Source organism: Arachis ipaensis, chromosome B04 (genome assembly GCF_000816755.2).
Source record: "Arachis ipaensis cultivar K30076 chromosome B04, Araip1.1, whole genome shotgun sequence".
In the NCBI taxonomy this organism is placed as follows: domain Eukaryota; kingdom Viridiplantae; phylum Streptophyta; class Magnoliopsida; order Fabales; family Fabaceae; genus Arachis; species Arachis ipaensis.
In genome coordinates this window covers 128,239,102-128,254,751 of record NC_029788.2, presented here as the reverse complement: position 1 = coordinate 128,254,751, position 15,650 = coordinate 128,239,102, and the positions used below count along the sequence as shown (strand labels likewise).

Here is a 15,650-nt window from a genome sequence, read left to right as displayed (position 1 = left end):
CTCTCTCATCTTGAATTCAATGCTCTTGATATATCTGGAAACAATTATTTATCATGGATATTAGATGCTGAAATCCATCTTGATTCAATGGATCTTGGAGATACCATTAAGGCTGAAAATAATGCATCCCAGAAGGATAAAGCTAAAGCCATGATTTTTCTCCGTCGTCATCTTGACGAAGGATTGAAAAATGAATATCTTACATTAAAAGATCCTGCAGATCTTTGGAAAGATCTTGAAGAAAGGTATAATCATCAGAAAACGGTGATACTTCCTCAAGCCCGATATGAATGGACGCATTTGCGTTTACAAGATTTTAAATCTATAAATGAATATAATTCTGCAATGTTTCGAATCACCTCACGAATGAAATTGTGTGGGAAAAAATAACTGATCATGATATGTTGGAGAAAACTTTCTCAACCTTCCATGCCTCGAATGTGCTCCTGCAGTAGCAGTATTGAGAGAAAGGGTTTAAAAAATATTCTGAGTTAATTTCTTGCCTTCTTGTTGCTGAACGCAACAATGAGTTGTTATTAAAAAATCATGAAGCGCGCCCAGCTGGCGCTGCCCCATTTCCTGAAGTAAATGTGGCAAATTACCCAAGAAGAGGTAAATGGCAAGGTTTTAATAATAAGAAAAATTATGGAAGAAAAAAGAATTATGTTCAAAAGAGAGGATCTCACCAGAAGTGGGATAAAGAAAGGAATATCGGGCAGAATAAATCAACCGAGGAGAAGTGTTTTCGCTGTGGTGGAAAGGGCCATTGGTCACGTACCTGTCGTACCCCAAGGCACCTAGTTGATCTTTACCAGGCATCTTTGAAAAAGAACGACAAAGGAAAGGAAACAAATTTTGTTTCAAATGATGCTGAGAACTCCACCACTCATTATGATGTATCTGATTTCTTTGAGGATCCTGAAAGAAATATTGGTCATTTGATCAATGATGGAATAGTTTAACATGTGGGATTGTGAAGTATATATGTAAATAAATAATGTAAAGAACTTATTGTTAAGTTTTATTTTCTATGTATTTAAGTTTCAAATGTGATGTACATAAATAATGAAATATTAATGTTTATGAATTTTGAAATGATTAATTGTGTCAAATTTTAAAATAAAATTTTAGTATATGACATTATTTTATGTACAGTGTTCCTTAGAAAAATAACTCTGATCAAGTATTCAATTTACCTGTGCATACTACTCATTTTATTATTATTTGTTTTTGAAGAGAATGGCAAGGATATGTAATGAAGATGTATGCCTTGCGGATAGTGCAAGTTCGCACACTATTCTCAAAAGTGATATATATTTTACCCATCTTGTGCCAAAAGAGGAATATGTTAATACTATTATTGGCTCAGGCAATGTGATAGAAGGCTCCGGAAGAGCTATAATTTTGTTTCCTGGAGGAACAAAATTTATAATAAATAATGCACTATTATCTACCAAGTCTCTGAGGAACTTGTTGAGTTTCAAAGATATTCGCCGAAATGGATATCATGTTGAGACGATGAATGAGGGAAATCATGAGTATTTATGTATCACAACTCAAAAGATTCAAAAGATTATACATTTGCAAAGAATAGCAAATGATTTGCCTGATGCATTTTCCGATACAAAGAGGATAACTAAATCTTATATACCAGCGGAAAATGCCCCAATTCGAATTGATGTCCCAGTAGAACAAGTAGCCACTGAAGCAAATTCACGCCAGAAGCGTGGCAAGCCTGTCGGTTCCAAAGACAAAAATCCTCGAAAGAGAAAAGAGGTAAATAATATTCCTGTTGAAAAAGACATAATAGAGACACCTGCAGTTGTCCAAAATTCTGATATAACGCCAGAAGACGTTCAGGTACCTGAAAATTGTGAAAATGACGAGATCTCGATAAATTATGTCTTTACAGGAGAGAAATGGGACCAAAATAAGACAATTGTCAATGAAATATTTGCATATAATGTGGCATTGAATATCATGCATGAAAGTAAGGATCTTGAGCCAAGATCAGTCGAAGAATGTCGACAAAGGAATGATTGGCCAAAATGGAAAGAAGCCATGAAGGCTGAATTAGACTCACTTGCAAAACGTGAAGTCTTTAGACCTGTAGTCCGTACACCTGAAGATGTAAAACCTGTTGGATATAAGTGGGTATTTGTGAGAAAACGAAATGAGAAAAATGAAGTTGTGCGCTATAAAGCCCGACTTGTGGCACAAGGTTTTTCACAAAGGACCGGTATAGATTATGAGGAAACGTATTCCCCTGTAGTGGATGCGATAACATTGCGTTATTTGGTCAGTTTATCCGCATATCATAAACTACATATGTATTTAATGGATGTGGTAACAACCTATTTGTACATATCATTAGATCGTGATATCTATATGAAAGTCCCTGAAGGACTAAAGATATCTAAACCATCCAATGAATATTCGCAAGGGTTATACTCAGTCAAATTGCAAAGATCTTTATATGGTCTAAAGCAATCTGGACGAATGTGGTATAATCGTCTTACTGAGTATCTGGCCAAAAACGGATTCAAGAATGATGATATCTGCCCGTGTGTTTTCATAAAGAAATCTGCATCTGGATTCATTATAATTGCTGTGTACGTTGATGATTTAAATATCATTGGGACTCCTGAAGAGATTCCAACAATTATAAAAACTCTAAAAGAAGAGTTTGAGATGAAAGATCTTGGAAAGACTAAGTTTTGTCTCGGCCTGCAGATCGAGCATATAAAAGGTGGGATCTTTATTCATCAAACAACATACACAGAAAAGATATTGAAAAGATTTTATATGGATAAGTCACATCCATTAAGTACCCCAATGATCGTAAGATCTTTGGATGTGAAAAAGAATCAATTCCGTCCTAAAGAAGAAATTGAAGATATCATTGGTCCTGAAGTACCATATTTTAGTGCCATTGGAGTGCTAATGTATCTTGCTAATAATACGCGACCTGACATATCATTCGCGGTGAATTTACTAGCAAGGTATAGTTCCTCTCTAACCAGAAGACATTGGAGTGAAATCAAACAAATTTTTCGATATCTTCATGGAACGGTTGATATGGGATTGTTTTATCCCTATGGATCCAAGTCACAACTAGTTGGCTATGCAGATGCCGGATACCTGTCTGATCCACATAAAGGGAGATCTCAAACAGGATACCTATTCACATATGGTGGTACAGCTATATCATGGAGGTCCACGAAACAGACGATTGCTGCAACCTCCTCTAATCATGCCGAAATACTTGCGATACATGAAGCTAGTCGCGAGTGTTTTTGGCTCAGGAGTTTGATCCAATATATTCTATCATCATGTGGACTGATTGATCATATGATAGCTCCAACTGTCCTATTTGAAGATAATAAAGCATGCATTGCTCAACTTAAGGGTGGATACATCAAAGGTGATAGAACAAAGCATATTTCTCCCAAATTCTTCTTCACTCATGATCTTCAAAATCAAGGGACAATTGATGTCCAACAGATTCGCTCGAGTGACAATCTGGCAGATTTATTTACAAAGTCACTTCCAAAATCCTCCTTTGAAAGATTGGTACATGAGATTGGGATGCGCCGATTTCGAAATATTAAATGATGTCGATAAGAGGGGGAGACTGTACTCTTTTTTCCTTGGTCAAGTTTTTTTTCCCATTAGGTTTTTCTTGACAAGGTTTTTAATGAGGCAGTTTCCATCATAAAGGATATTGTACTCTTTTTCCTTCACTAAGGTTTTTTCCCACTGGGTTTTTCTTTAGTAAGGTTTTAATGAGATATAATCCTAAATGGGCATCCAAATGGGGAGTGTTGTGATAAGTATGAAAGCTGAGTTGGATGCCCATTAATGTCTGGGCGGCTCAGCTTCTCAATGGTAAATGGCATTAAAGAAATGTTGAAAAAGTAAAGTATGTTACTATTATAAATAGCAGAATGTTGTTTTACATTCGTACATACAAAAACAACAGCAATATAATAATATTCTCTTTCTTTCTCTTACTATAAACAAATGATATTATCTCTCTCTACTTTTTATACTCTTTTCTATCTTTATATATATATTTATGCAATTCTCTCTCTCTTTATTTTTTATACTCCTTTCTATCTTTGTATATATATACATTACAACATATAATTTTATTATATATATATAAATTATTATTGAGCTAATTATTTTAATTATAGAATCTTCTATTTATACATCTTTATTTTATATATATCTTTTATTTTACAACATTCTCTTGTTTATTTGCTACCCGATTCGAAATATTCACGAAAGTGCACAACCCACGGAAAGGAATAAGGAAGCCAATTTTTCTAGGAATATGGGTTTGGTGTTGACTGTTGACTCTCTCATATAATGCAACGTACATCAAACTAGGAAAGCTTTTTTGAAATTTGATTTCATGAGTGGAATTCTCTAATTAAAGCACTCAAATTGAAATTGGAGTAATAAGCAAGCGAAAGTATCTCTTATATATTATCACGTAATATTATTAATTTTTTTATTCATAATAAATATTTAAGAAAGAACTAACAATAAATAATTCATAGCTAGTGTGATGAACATAATAAGCTGACTTGTTAAGTCAATAGTTGAAGTCATGAGTGATGTGAGTATAGAGTACGTTGAGTGAGTGGAAGCATTTGGGCCACACTGGACAAGTTATTTATATTAGATTTACTATATATCTTTGGTTTGAATTAGTCTTTGTGGGAATTCGCTGTCCTCATTATGCGTTGATTATATTGTTAATTTGAATCAGTTGGTTATAAAATTGGAAATATGCAACGTATCGTACATAAATTAGCAAGATCTCATGAAAGTAGGAAAGCTTTTTTGAATTTTGATTCCATCATATAAATATATTAAGTAGACTTGTTAAGTGAATAGGTCATAGGAGCATAGACTAAGTTGAGTGAGTGGAAGCATTTGGCCCCACACTTGACAAGTTATGTTATGTCCCCTTCCACACGAGTATGTTGATTGTTGAGTGAGAAATATGATTTGAATCAGTTGGTTATAAATTGGTAATATGTACTTAGCTTGTTGAACACACATATGATATGATACAACAACTTAACTTCAAATATTGTCTGCTTGGAACGATGATGATGAACGGTGTAGTTTATGTGGTGTTGGTGGTGCAGCTACTTGCATGGACCAGCAGTGTAGCGGTGGTGGCAAGTGGGAAGTGCATTGAGAGTGAAAGGCAAGCTCTGCTTTTTCTGAAACGTGGCTTCAATGTCACGGATGATGATGATTGGCTGTCTTCATGGGGAGATGGGGAGCAGCAGAAGGAGTGTTGCAACTGGGAAGGCGTCAAGTGCAGCAATGTAACTGGCCATGTTCTCATGCTTGATCTTCATGCTGATTATTACACTCGTGGATCCATAAGCCCATCACTGGGTGAGTTACATCATTTGAAGTATTTGGACCTTAGTGGTCATCACTTTACTCACACTCCATCCATCCCTCATTTCATTGCCTCTTTAACCTTTTTAACACACCTCAATCTCTCTTCTTGTTCCTTCACTGGAAAGATACCCCCTCAATTGGGAAATCTGCTCTTCCTCGAGTATCTTGATCTTGGAGGGAATGCATTTGATTATTCGCAACGAATCCCTTCTCAATTCTCAAATCTCTCCCATTTAGTGTACCTTGATCTTAGTTTCAATTATCTGGTTGGAGAATTCCCTCTTCAACTCACAAATATGTCATCCTTGACATATTTGGATCTTAGTCATAATAACTTCAATGGAACACTGCCTCCTCAGCTTGGAAACCTCTTATCCTTGGAACATCTTGATCTCAGTGGAAATGCATTCACCGGAACTATTCCTAGTCAATTCAAAAATATTTCCCGTTTGCAGTATCTTGACCTCTCTTTGTTGGACAAAACCGTGCCAATAAATTCTGATTTACAATGGCTGTCTCAACTTTCAACCATGAGGTATCTTTCGCTTCCTTGGGTGAATCTCAGTAGTGCCAGCAATTGGCAACAACAAGTGAGTAGCCTTTCTCATCTTCAATATTTAGACTTGAATGGTTGCAATCTTGTCGATTCTGTGCCCACTTCATCACTTGCATCCCCTGCCAATTTCTCCACTTCTCTCTCATATGTGGATATCTCTTACAACTCTCTAAGGGATGCATCCTTCATATTCCCATGGTTAATGAATTCCACTGGTAGCCTTGTCACTCTCAGAATGAATGATAATGGTTTAACAGGAACCATTCCAGAAACATTCGGGGACTTGAGCTCCCTTGAGGAGTTAAATCTTGCAAATAATGAGCTCAAAGGCCAAATACCTCTATCCTTGTTTCATAGTTGCAATTTGGTAGAACTACACCTATCCAAGAACAAGTTGACAGGGGAGTTTCATGAATATATTCGAGAGTTTTCTCGTTGTGCTCATAAACCCTTAAAATTGTTGGATATGGGATGGAATGAAATTACGGGGATGGTGTCTGACCTCTCTCAGCTTCAATCTTTGGAAGAGTTACGACTTGGTAACAACAGATTAAATGGAAGCATACATGAAGGTATTGGAGAACTATCCAACTTAACTGAGTTAAGCCTTGGAAATAACTTGTTGAAAGGTTTGATATCTGAAACTCATTTCTCAAGACTTTACTATCTTGAGTCTTTGGATTTGTCTCATAATGCATTAGTTTTTAATGTTAGCGACGACTGGGTTCCCCTTTTTAATTTAAGTAACATTTATTTGGCCTGTTGCAAGCTGGGGCCTAACTTTCCAACATGGCTTCATACCCAAACCATGATTGAAAATTTGGATATTTCCTGTGCTGGAATTTCTAGCACTGTTCCTAATTGGTTTTGGGAACCCCTTTCTCAGATGTTGAATTTGAATATTTCTTACAACCGTTTTCGAGGAAAAATTGAAAGCCCAATTCTACCAGCTATTGTTTCTGACCAACCTCGTTCAATTGATTTGAGCTTCAATTTATTTGAAGGCCCAATTCCAGCATTTCTTTCAACTACTTCACAAACTTTTTTGTCTAATAACAGTTTTTCAATTGCAAATCCTCTTTTATGTGCAAACTCGACCAAAAACATGAGATTTATGGATTTGTCAAACAACGACCTTAGAGGAGAACTTTCGGATTGTTGGAGGGGTTTTGAGTCATTGGTAGTCCTAGATTTATCCAATAATCAGTTTTATGGAAACATGCCAAAGTCTCTGGGGTCATTAAGAAATATCCAGTCAATACATTTAGGAGGGAATAATTTTTCAGGAGAGATACCATCATCCTTGCATAATTGCACACAACTACAAATTTTTGATGCTGCACGTAATAAGTTGTCAGGAAGAATACCAAGCTGGATTGGGGATAATATTCCAAAGCTACTTGTACTTAGCTTACATTCCAATAATTTTCATGGTAACATTCCATTAAACATGTGCAATCTCTATGAACTTCGTGTCTTGGACCTCTCTTTAAATATTCTGTCTGGCAGTATACCTAAATGCATAAGTAATCTGTCTGCTATGGCCACTCAAGAAAAATCAAATGCAACCATTACCCATGACTATCATTATGAATATCGCAATGAGTTTAGCCGTGATGACGCTATAAGTGAAGTTTCCGGAGTTTATAATGATAGCGCGTCACTGACATGGAAAGGGAAAATGTCAAAATATGGAAGCACCCTGGGATTGTTGAGAAGTATTGATTTCTCCAGCAACAGGTTAACAGGGGAAATACCAACTGAGATGATGACTCTTATTGGCTTGGTTTCTTTAAATATTTCAAGAAACTTTTTTAGTGGACACATTCCTCCAACTATTGGACAACTGAAGTCAATAGATTTTCTTGATCTATCCAGAAATCATTTGTCAGGAACAATTCCTTCACAGCTTGTTCAGATTGACGATCTCAGTGTTCTTGACTTGTCATACAATGATTTATCCGGAGAAATCCCACTTGGCACGCAACTTCAAACTAGGGATGCATCTGCTTATGCAGGAAATCCAAAACTTTGTGGTGCTCCCCTCAACAATACTTGTCCCATTCATGGTCACCAGATCAGTGAACATGATGCTGATGGTGATGATGATGAACAATTTGTAAGCGAGGGGTTCTACATTGCTATGGCTGCTGGATTTGTTATGGCATTTTGGGGAGTGTGCTTCTCATTGATTTTGAAGAAATCTTGGAGATATGCTTATTTCAAGTTGTTGAGTGATGTCTATGACAACCTCTATGTGTTTACAGCGATCAAGGTGGCCAAATTCAAAAGGATCAGATCTCAAATATGAAGGTATGCACCGTTTCCATTTCTTCTAGTTTTTATTATTGTTGATATAGTTGTTATATTCATAATATTGGTATATCAAAAAAATTAATATCTGCTCTATGCAAATGAAATAAAATATAGTAGTGCTAAAATGTTAAAATGTACTTCTTTATTGTTGAAGTTTTAAATTGGACACACCAAACCGTTTATTATTGTTTTTTAATGGTTAAAACATAGCTTAGTTGATTAATTCCTAGCTAAAACAGTAGCTTACGTATATAATATGGTTAGCATTTTGTTACTCTGAATATGTGCTACCTGTTGCCATTACTGCAAATGGTGAATTTTACTGAACATGAATTCGTGTGATGCAAGGTAGATCTTCATAGTTATCTATTTGAAGTGAGATAAGTGCATAATTCAGTTATTGAGAATAAGTATCATGTTTGGTAAGTATTTACATGTGTTGTAGATTTGTAGGTGCATATTGATGAAGTTTGGAGAGGATGCCTTTTCAGATCACTCTATATTTTCTGATTAGATATTATATATGGGTGAGAAGCTTGGTTTTATATATGGTGGCTATTCCAATAAAGATATTATGAAGTGTCATCATGTGAAGATACTTCATTTTGATCATTGGATGATAGATTGTAGAATTTGATTTTTATTTAAAATAAAAGTGTTACCTTTATTAAAAATGTTGCTAAACAAATAAATTTCACTTTTTAAATAAGAATCATCATGAGAAGATATTTTTAGCATATTTATGGGAGAAGTTGCCTTTATATATTTCATTGCTGCGTGACTCAGTGTCATGAATAAAATATTATTCATGTTTTTCACTTTTTAATTTTTATACATGCATGTTCATCACACGGCCCTTTTATTATTTTTAGGCTTTATATATACATTCTTACATATACAATTGTAATCATGTGAACTTGTTCTTGTGATAATAATATATGTAAATATGTATATGGGATGTGGTTTTATGTTACTTAAATATATATTTGGAAAGTTTTCAAATGTATCTGAGGTGTTTCAGTAATTTTAACCGTTGATTTTAATTAATATATATTATATATCTTAATGCATATATTCTTCCTATATATTTCTGCTCTTTAACACTTTTATATATTTTGAATATTACCTAACATGTAATGATGTCATATCTTTCAGGCAAAAAGAGTACACAGTATATTGAGTTGAAAAGATAGAGCCTTGTTTGTGATACAGCTAGAATCTTCATGCATGTGTATCCATTTGGAAGGAGACCAATAACATTTAGTGATGCAGTTAATATAAGAAAAAAGTTTGTTAATATAATAAGCATTATGTTTGTATATTTTAGCCCTGTTTAGGTTTACTGCTGTGGCTGCAGGGTGGAGTGTGGAAGAGGATGCTTTTTCACATTTCACCTATATTGCATAGTATTTGTTATATGAGTGTGATTGTCAAACTTAACCTTGTTTTATTGCTGTAATTTATTTTCGGGGACGATATTAAGTGTTAGTTATTATGGAAGTGCTTATGGACTCGTGGTAGTTCTGTTTTTTTTTTTTTAATTTCTGCTTACCAAATCTATCAGGCTGAATTACGATGTTTATTTTATAATGAACTATACTTAGTCTACTTAAAAGTTGAAAGTTTAAAATTATTAGTAGGGCCCATATCGAGTAGAATTTAGATTCTACTATAATTTTATTTGCGAGTTTAATTTTTTTTTTTAAATTTAACATTGTTTTATTTGCAAATTGAGAATTTTCAAGATTAGCTCTATTTATACCCTAAAGTTCTACACTCAACTCTATCCAATCTTATATGTAATAAATTAATTTTTTTTCAATCACACACAATATTTAATTATTAATTTTTTCAATCAAACCTAATATTTAATCATTTCGTAGTTCATAAACATGCTAATAAAACAGAAAATACAAAATTAAACCCATATTAAAATTAAAAGTAACAAAATTATAATAAAATCTATATTAAAATTACAAAAATGAGAGGATGTAGGTTCGATTTCCATCAATTTTATTATACATGTATAATAATTTTTAATAAATACTATATTATATTAGGAGTACAAATTGATTGAATAATAGGATTAGGTCTAAACTCGCATCCTACCATATCTGCAGCTCAATCTGTTCTGTTCCGTTCTTAACTAGATTTTTACGGTTAGGTTATTAACCGTGTTCGAACAAATTAGATTGAATTGGACACCCATAAATAAGGTTAGTATTATGAGTTCAATTTACCATGAAGTCATATAAATAACCGTTAAAAATGAATTTATCGAGAGAAAAATACTTTAAATAGGATTTGATTAAAGAATAAGAATATTGTTTAAAGGGAATAAATAAAAAAATATTTAATTTTTAATGCATTGAATGTATAAAAAAAATTTGAAAAAATGAATATTTGTTTTATATTTTCTTTATTTTTCTGTAATATCTTTAAGTAGTCTTTTTAAGGCATAGCAACAACCTTTAAAATATTATGCTGTCAGGCGTCAGCACTAAGCTATCAGAATTACAAACATAAAAATTTTCTCCAAATTGTTGATAGAACTTATATGAACATGAATTCATGTTGACTACGGAATTAGAGAAGACTTGAGCTTATGGACTTGAACTTCCAATCCAAATTTAATTAAGTGCACTAGCAGCATAAAAATTGACCATGTACAGGAGAAAATTGACACAGAGTTAGTGGAGATAATGTCATTAGTTTTTTTCTAAAATGAACAAACAGTGTCAACTTCAACTACAAAATTTTCTCATTTATATGCTGAAATATTCGCACAACCCAATATAAGGGATTAGAAAGCCAATTTTTCTTCCCCAAAACACACGAAAAAATAATATTTATATATTTTAGAGCATAAATATAAATGATATTTTAAAAATATTTATAATCATTCATTCTATTATTTTTGTTTATTTTTAAATATTATAATTAAAAATAATAAATATACTATAAAATCATATAAATATTTCAACGTAATAGCAAATTCTAACAAAATTTTTTCTAGAGTTACCATGATACAAGTGCATTCCAACAGCTAATTTGCTACAGTAACATGGTAGATCTACATTATACATACAAATAAAAAGGTGATTAGATGTGTAACAAAAAAGACTTATTCTCTTAATTTCTTCTTATATAGCTAAGTTATCGCCTTCGAGTCCTTTAGTATAAAACGGTTTGGTGTGTGGCATACTTTCCATGAAAAACCTTTTTTTTTTTGGTCAAGCCATGAAAAACCTTTAAACAAATGTATAAAAATGGGGTTGTTCTTGTTTTATTTTAAAATCACATCCTTTTCCTGTTTTGAAATTTTATTCCATCAGTGGATTTCTTTAATTTAAGCAATTAAATTAAGCCACTCGAATTTGAAGTTGGAGTTGTATGCCAGCGAAATTCTTATCTTCACATAGTATTATTAATTTTTTATTCATAATAAATATTTTTTAAAAATTAAGCATAAATAATTCAATAGTGTGATGAACATAATAAGTTGACTTGTTAAGTCAATAGTTCAAGTCATGAGTCTTATGAGTATAGACTACGTTGAGTGAGTGGAAGCATTTGGGCCACACTTGACAAGTTATATATCTTTGGTTTGAATGTCTTTGTCGAATTTCCTGTCCTCATTTACTTTTTGTGAGTATACAATCAAATAAAATGGTGATCAGATGTAATCATTTTCTTCTTATATATCTAAGTCATCAACTTCGAGTCCTTTAGTATAAAAACTGTTTGTGTGTGCCATACATGAAAAACCTTTAAACAAATATATAAAAATGGGGTTGTTCTTGTTGTCTCTTGTTTTGTCGACGCAATTTCTTCCTCTTCTTTATCTTGTCATTGACTATTATTGACTATGATGCACGAACATTCACATGGACACGAGACACGATATGACACGGGATATACCGACACACGAATTTAAAAGTTTTATAAGATACAGAAATATAAATATATATAAAATATAAAGTATTTTTTAGATGAATTGAAATGATATTTTGTTATTTTGTTGATATTAAAACATAAATAAATTTTTTAATGTTTTATTTTAATGATATAAAGTATTTAAAATATTTTTTGTTTTAATAAATAATAATATACACTACTTCTAAATTTATTTTAAGAATATATATTAAGAATAAAATTGGACACTTATGGTTAGGGCTGGAAGTGAGTCAAGCCAGCTCATGAGTCAGGTCGAGCTCGACTCGTTAACAGCTCGATAAGCTAAGCTCGTAAGCTGGTGAGCCAAGCTTGAGCCTGAAATTGAGCTCATAAATTAAATGAGCCGAACTTGAGTTTGGATAAACTCAACTCATTAGCTCGTGAACTGGCTCGATTATATATATATATATATATTTTAATATAGGACATAAATAAAAAATTTATAATTTATTGATAGATAAACAATATATAAAATTGATCTTTTCAAATATTTTTAAAAATATATAAGTTATAATTTATTGATATAAAATTATAGATTATGTATTTATGTTTCTCTTATTTGAGCCAGCTCGTGAGCTCGAGCCAGCTCGTGAGCTTTTGGTGAGCCGAGCTTGAACTTAAGAAATAAGCTCGATTGTTAATGAGTCGAGCCGTGAGCCAAGCTCAATTTTCGTGAGCCGAGCTTGAGCTTGGTCTAGCTCGGCTCAGCTCGACTCACTTCTAGCCCTACTTATGGTATTTAGGTGTGTACAAGTTTGTCTCAAGATATTTTGAGTATATTCCTCCAAATCCAATCAACAAGTTGCAACTCAAGATATCCACTCTAAGAAGCTTGATTCAAAATGCAACTAGTCTTGAAGTCCTCCGTCTTGGTTTTGTGACCATTTCATCTACTATACCTGATATGCTCACAAATTTTACATCTTTGCGAAAACTTGAGCTTTTCTATTGTGAGTTATATGGTGAATTCCCAATCGAGAGGTTTTTCAAGCTAAAAATGCTTAATAATCTTGGCTTATCCGGAAACAAATTATCTTTGCTCCCAGGGATAAGTTCTTCCAATGAAACTCTTCCTCCAATTCAAAACTTGGGATTGAGATCATGTAATTTGCATGGCGAAATTCCCTCTTGGATAATGAACCTAACAGATTTGGCATACTTAGATCTTGAGTATAACAATCTTCAAGGCCAAATTCCTCACTCTCTTTTTAGACTAGTCAATCTTGAAGTTCTTTCTTTAAGCTTCAATTCATTGCAAGGACAGATAGAACTTAACATGTTTCTGAGGTTGAAGAGGCTTACTTGGCTTGATTTATCTCGCACAAATTGTCTTTGCTCAATAAAAGAGATTCTTATTCCAATGTAACTATTCCTCCACTTGAGAAGTTAGATTTGTTTTCATGCAATTTAAGTGGGGAAATTCCATCTTGGATAATGAACCTAACTAGTTTACATTTTCTGAATCTTCAACAAACCAACCTTAGAGGTGAAATTCCGCACTCTCTTTTTAGTTTTTACACTAGAGAATCTTACTTTTCTCTCTTTAGACAACAATGAGTTGGAAGGACGGTTGGACCTTGATATGCTTTTGAATCTCAAAATGCTTTCTTTTCTTGGGTTGTCATACAACAAACTCACTCTGTTCCCTGGAGAAGATTCTAAAATTGTAACTCACCCTCCATTAGAAGTTTTACCCTTGGCGTCATGCAATTTGGTGGAGTTCCCCCCTTTTATTCAAGAACTGGATCAGTTGGGAAGTGTTGATGTTGGAAACAACGATATCAAGTCAATATCCAGTTGGATGTGGAGAAAAAGAAATCTCCAGAGTTTGTTTGCTTATGGCAATTCATTGACAGGAAGAATATCCCCATTGATTTGCAATTTGAAATCACTTGTGATTCTTGATTTTTCCTATAATAACTTAAGTGGTGTGATTCCTTCATGCTTGGGAAGCTTTAGCCAATCTCTCCAAGCTTTGGTGCTCCAAGGAAACAAATTGGTTGGCCCCATTCCTCAAACATATATGGCTGGGAGTAACCTGAAGATGATTGATTTCAGCAATAATACCTTGAAAGGTAAGCTACCAAGAGCTTTGGTCAATTGTAAAAGGCTAGAATTTCTTGAAGTGAGACAACCGAATCAATGATTGCTTTCCTTATTGGCTGAGCACTCTTCCAGAGTTGAAAGTTATTGCTTTACGGTCTAATGAATTTCATGGAGCTATAATGTGCCCAACAAGATGCACATTTCTCAAGCTTCATATCATTGATCTTTCTCACAATGAATTCTCTAGAAATTTGGCTCCAGAAATGATTAGGAATTGGAATCCGTGACAGCTTCCAACATAAGTCAACTACAATATGAGGACAGCACTATTCAATTTCCAAATCAGTATTGGTTTAGACTTTAGAGACATTTCCTATTCATTCACAATGTCTAGCAAAGGGGTTGTTATGGATTATCAGGAGCTTCAACAGGACTTCTATTTTATGATAGCCATTGATCTTTCAAGCAACAAACTCTTTGGAGAAATTCCAAATGTCATGGGGGATTTGACGCGTCTTGTTTTGCTCAACTTGTCAAATAACATGCTTTCTGGCAATGTTCCATCATCCTTTGGAAAGCTTTCTAATCTTGAAGCATTGGATCTTTCTCGCAATCGCCTCTCAGGACAAATTCCTCAACAGTTAATAGGACTCAAATTTCTGGAGTTCTTTAACGTGTCCTTCAACAATCTCTCAGGTCCAATACCAGAAAGTAAGCAATTCAACACATTTGAAAACAATTCGTTCATGGGAAACCGAGGCTTTTGTGGGATGCAGGTGTCCAGAAAATGTGATCATGCTAAGCCTCCACCACTGACATTTGATGGTGATCAAGACTCCGAATCAGAATCTTTCTTCAACTGGAAAATAATTTTGATTGGCTATGGTGGTGGACTTGTTGCTGGGCTAGCATTGGGAAGTGCTTTCAGCCAAGACATATTTATGTGCTTGAAGAGGGTGTTTTGAGTCAAAATCAAGAAACAGGAATTCCTACCATACATTGGTGTTAGTGCAGGCAGGGTTGGATGGATGAAGTGTACTGTTTGTTGTCTAAAATCTAGAAACTAGAGCTTATAGTTAATAAGAGTATGAACTAAATTTCCTTTATGTTTATACTTTCAAGTTGCTATGTGTCTTTTTTTAGTTACTACGATTGTGTTTAGCAAGTGTGAGATGAAAAGTTTTTAGATGTTTCTAAAGCAAGTAAATCATTATTACTCTGCACTATTCAATTTTTATTTATTTATTTTGGGTAGTACTCTGCACTATTCATTACTTTAGATAGAGATAATATAGTTATTACACATTGTAGAAGGAAAAAAAAAGGAGGGAGGAAAGAAAAA

At 33.7% G+C, this 15,650-nt stretch overlaps 1 protein-coding gene and 1 pseudogene across 2 annotated transcripts; both read left to right on the top strand.

Moving 5' to 3' along the window:
* Positions 4,932-9,823, top strand: LOC107637316 (leucine-rich repeat receptor protein kinase EMS1-like). Of its 2 annotated transcripts, none has more exons than XM_021122046.1 (2): positions 4,932-8,302; positions 8,751-9,281. In XM_021122046.1, exon 1 carries the CDS (start codon positions 5,082-5,084, stop codon positions 8,298-8,300), a length of 3,219 nt encoding a protein of 1,072 aa, XP_020977705.1. In that variant the 5' UTR covers positions 4,932-5,081; the 3' UTR covers positions 8,301-8,302; positions 8,751-9,281. The 2 variants fall into 2 exon arrangements, with proteins under 2 accessions (XP_020977705.1, XP_016196230.2); XM_016340744.2 differs by lacking the exon at positions 8,751-9,281 and adding an exon at positions 9,461-9,823 and having other exon boundaries at positions 4,933-8,302.
* On the top strand, positions 12,873-15,318 carry LOC107637314 (annotated as a pseudogene).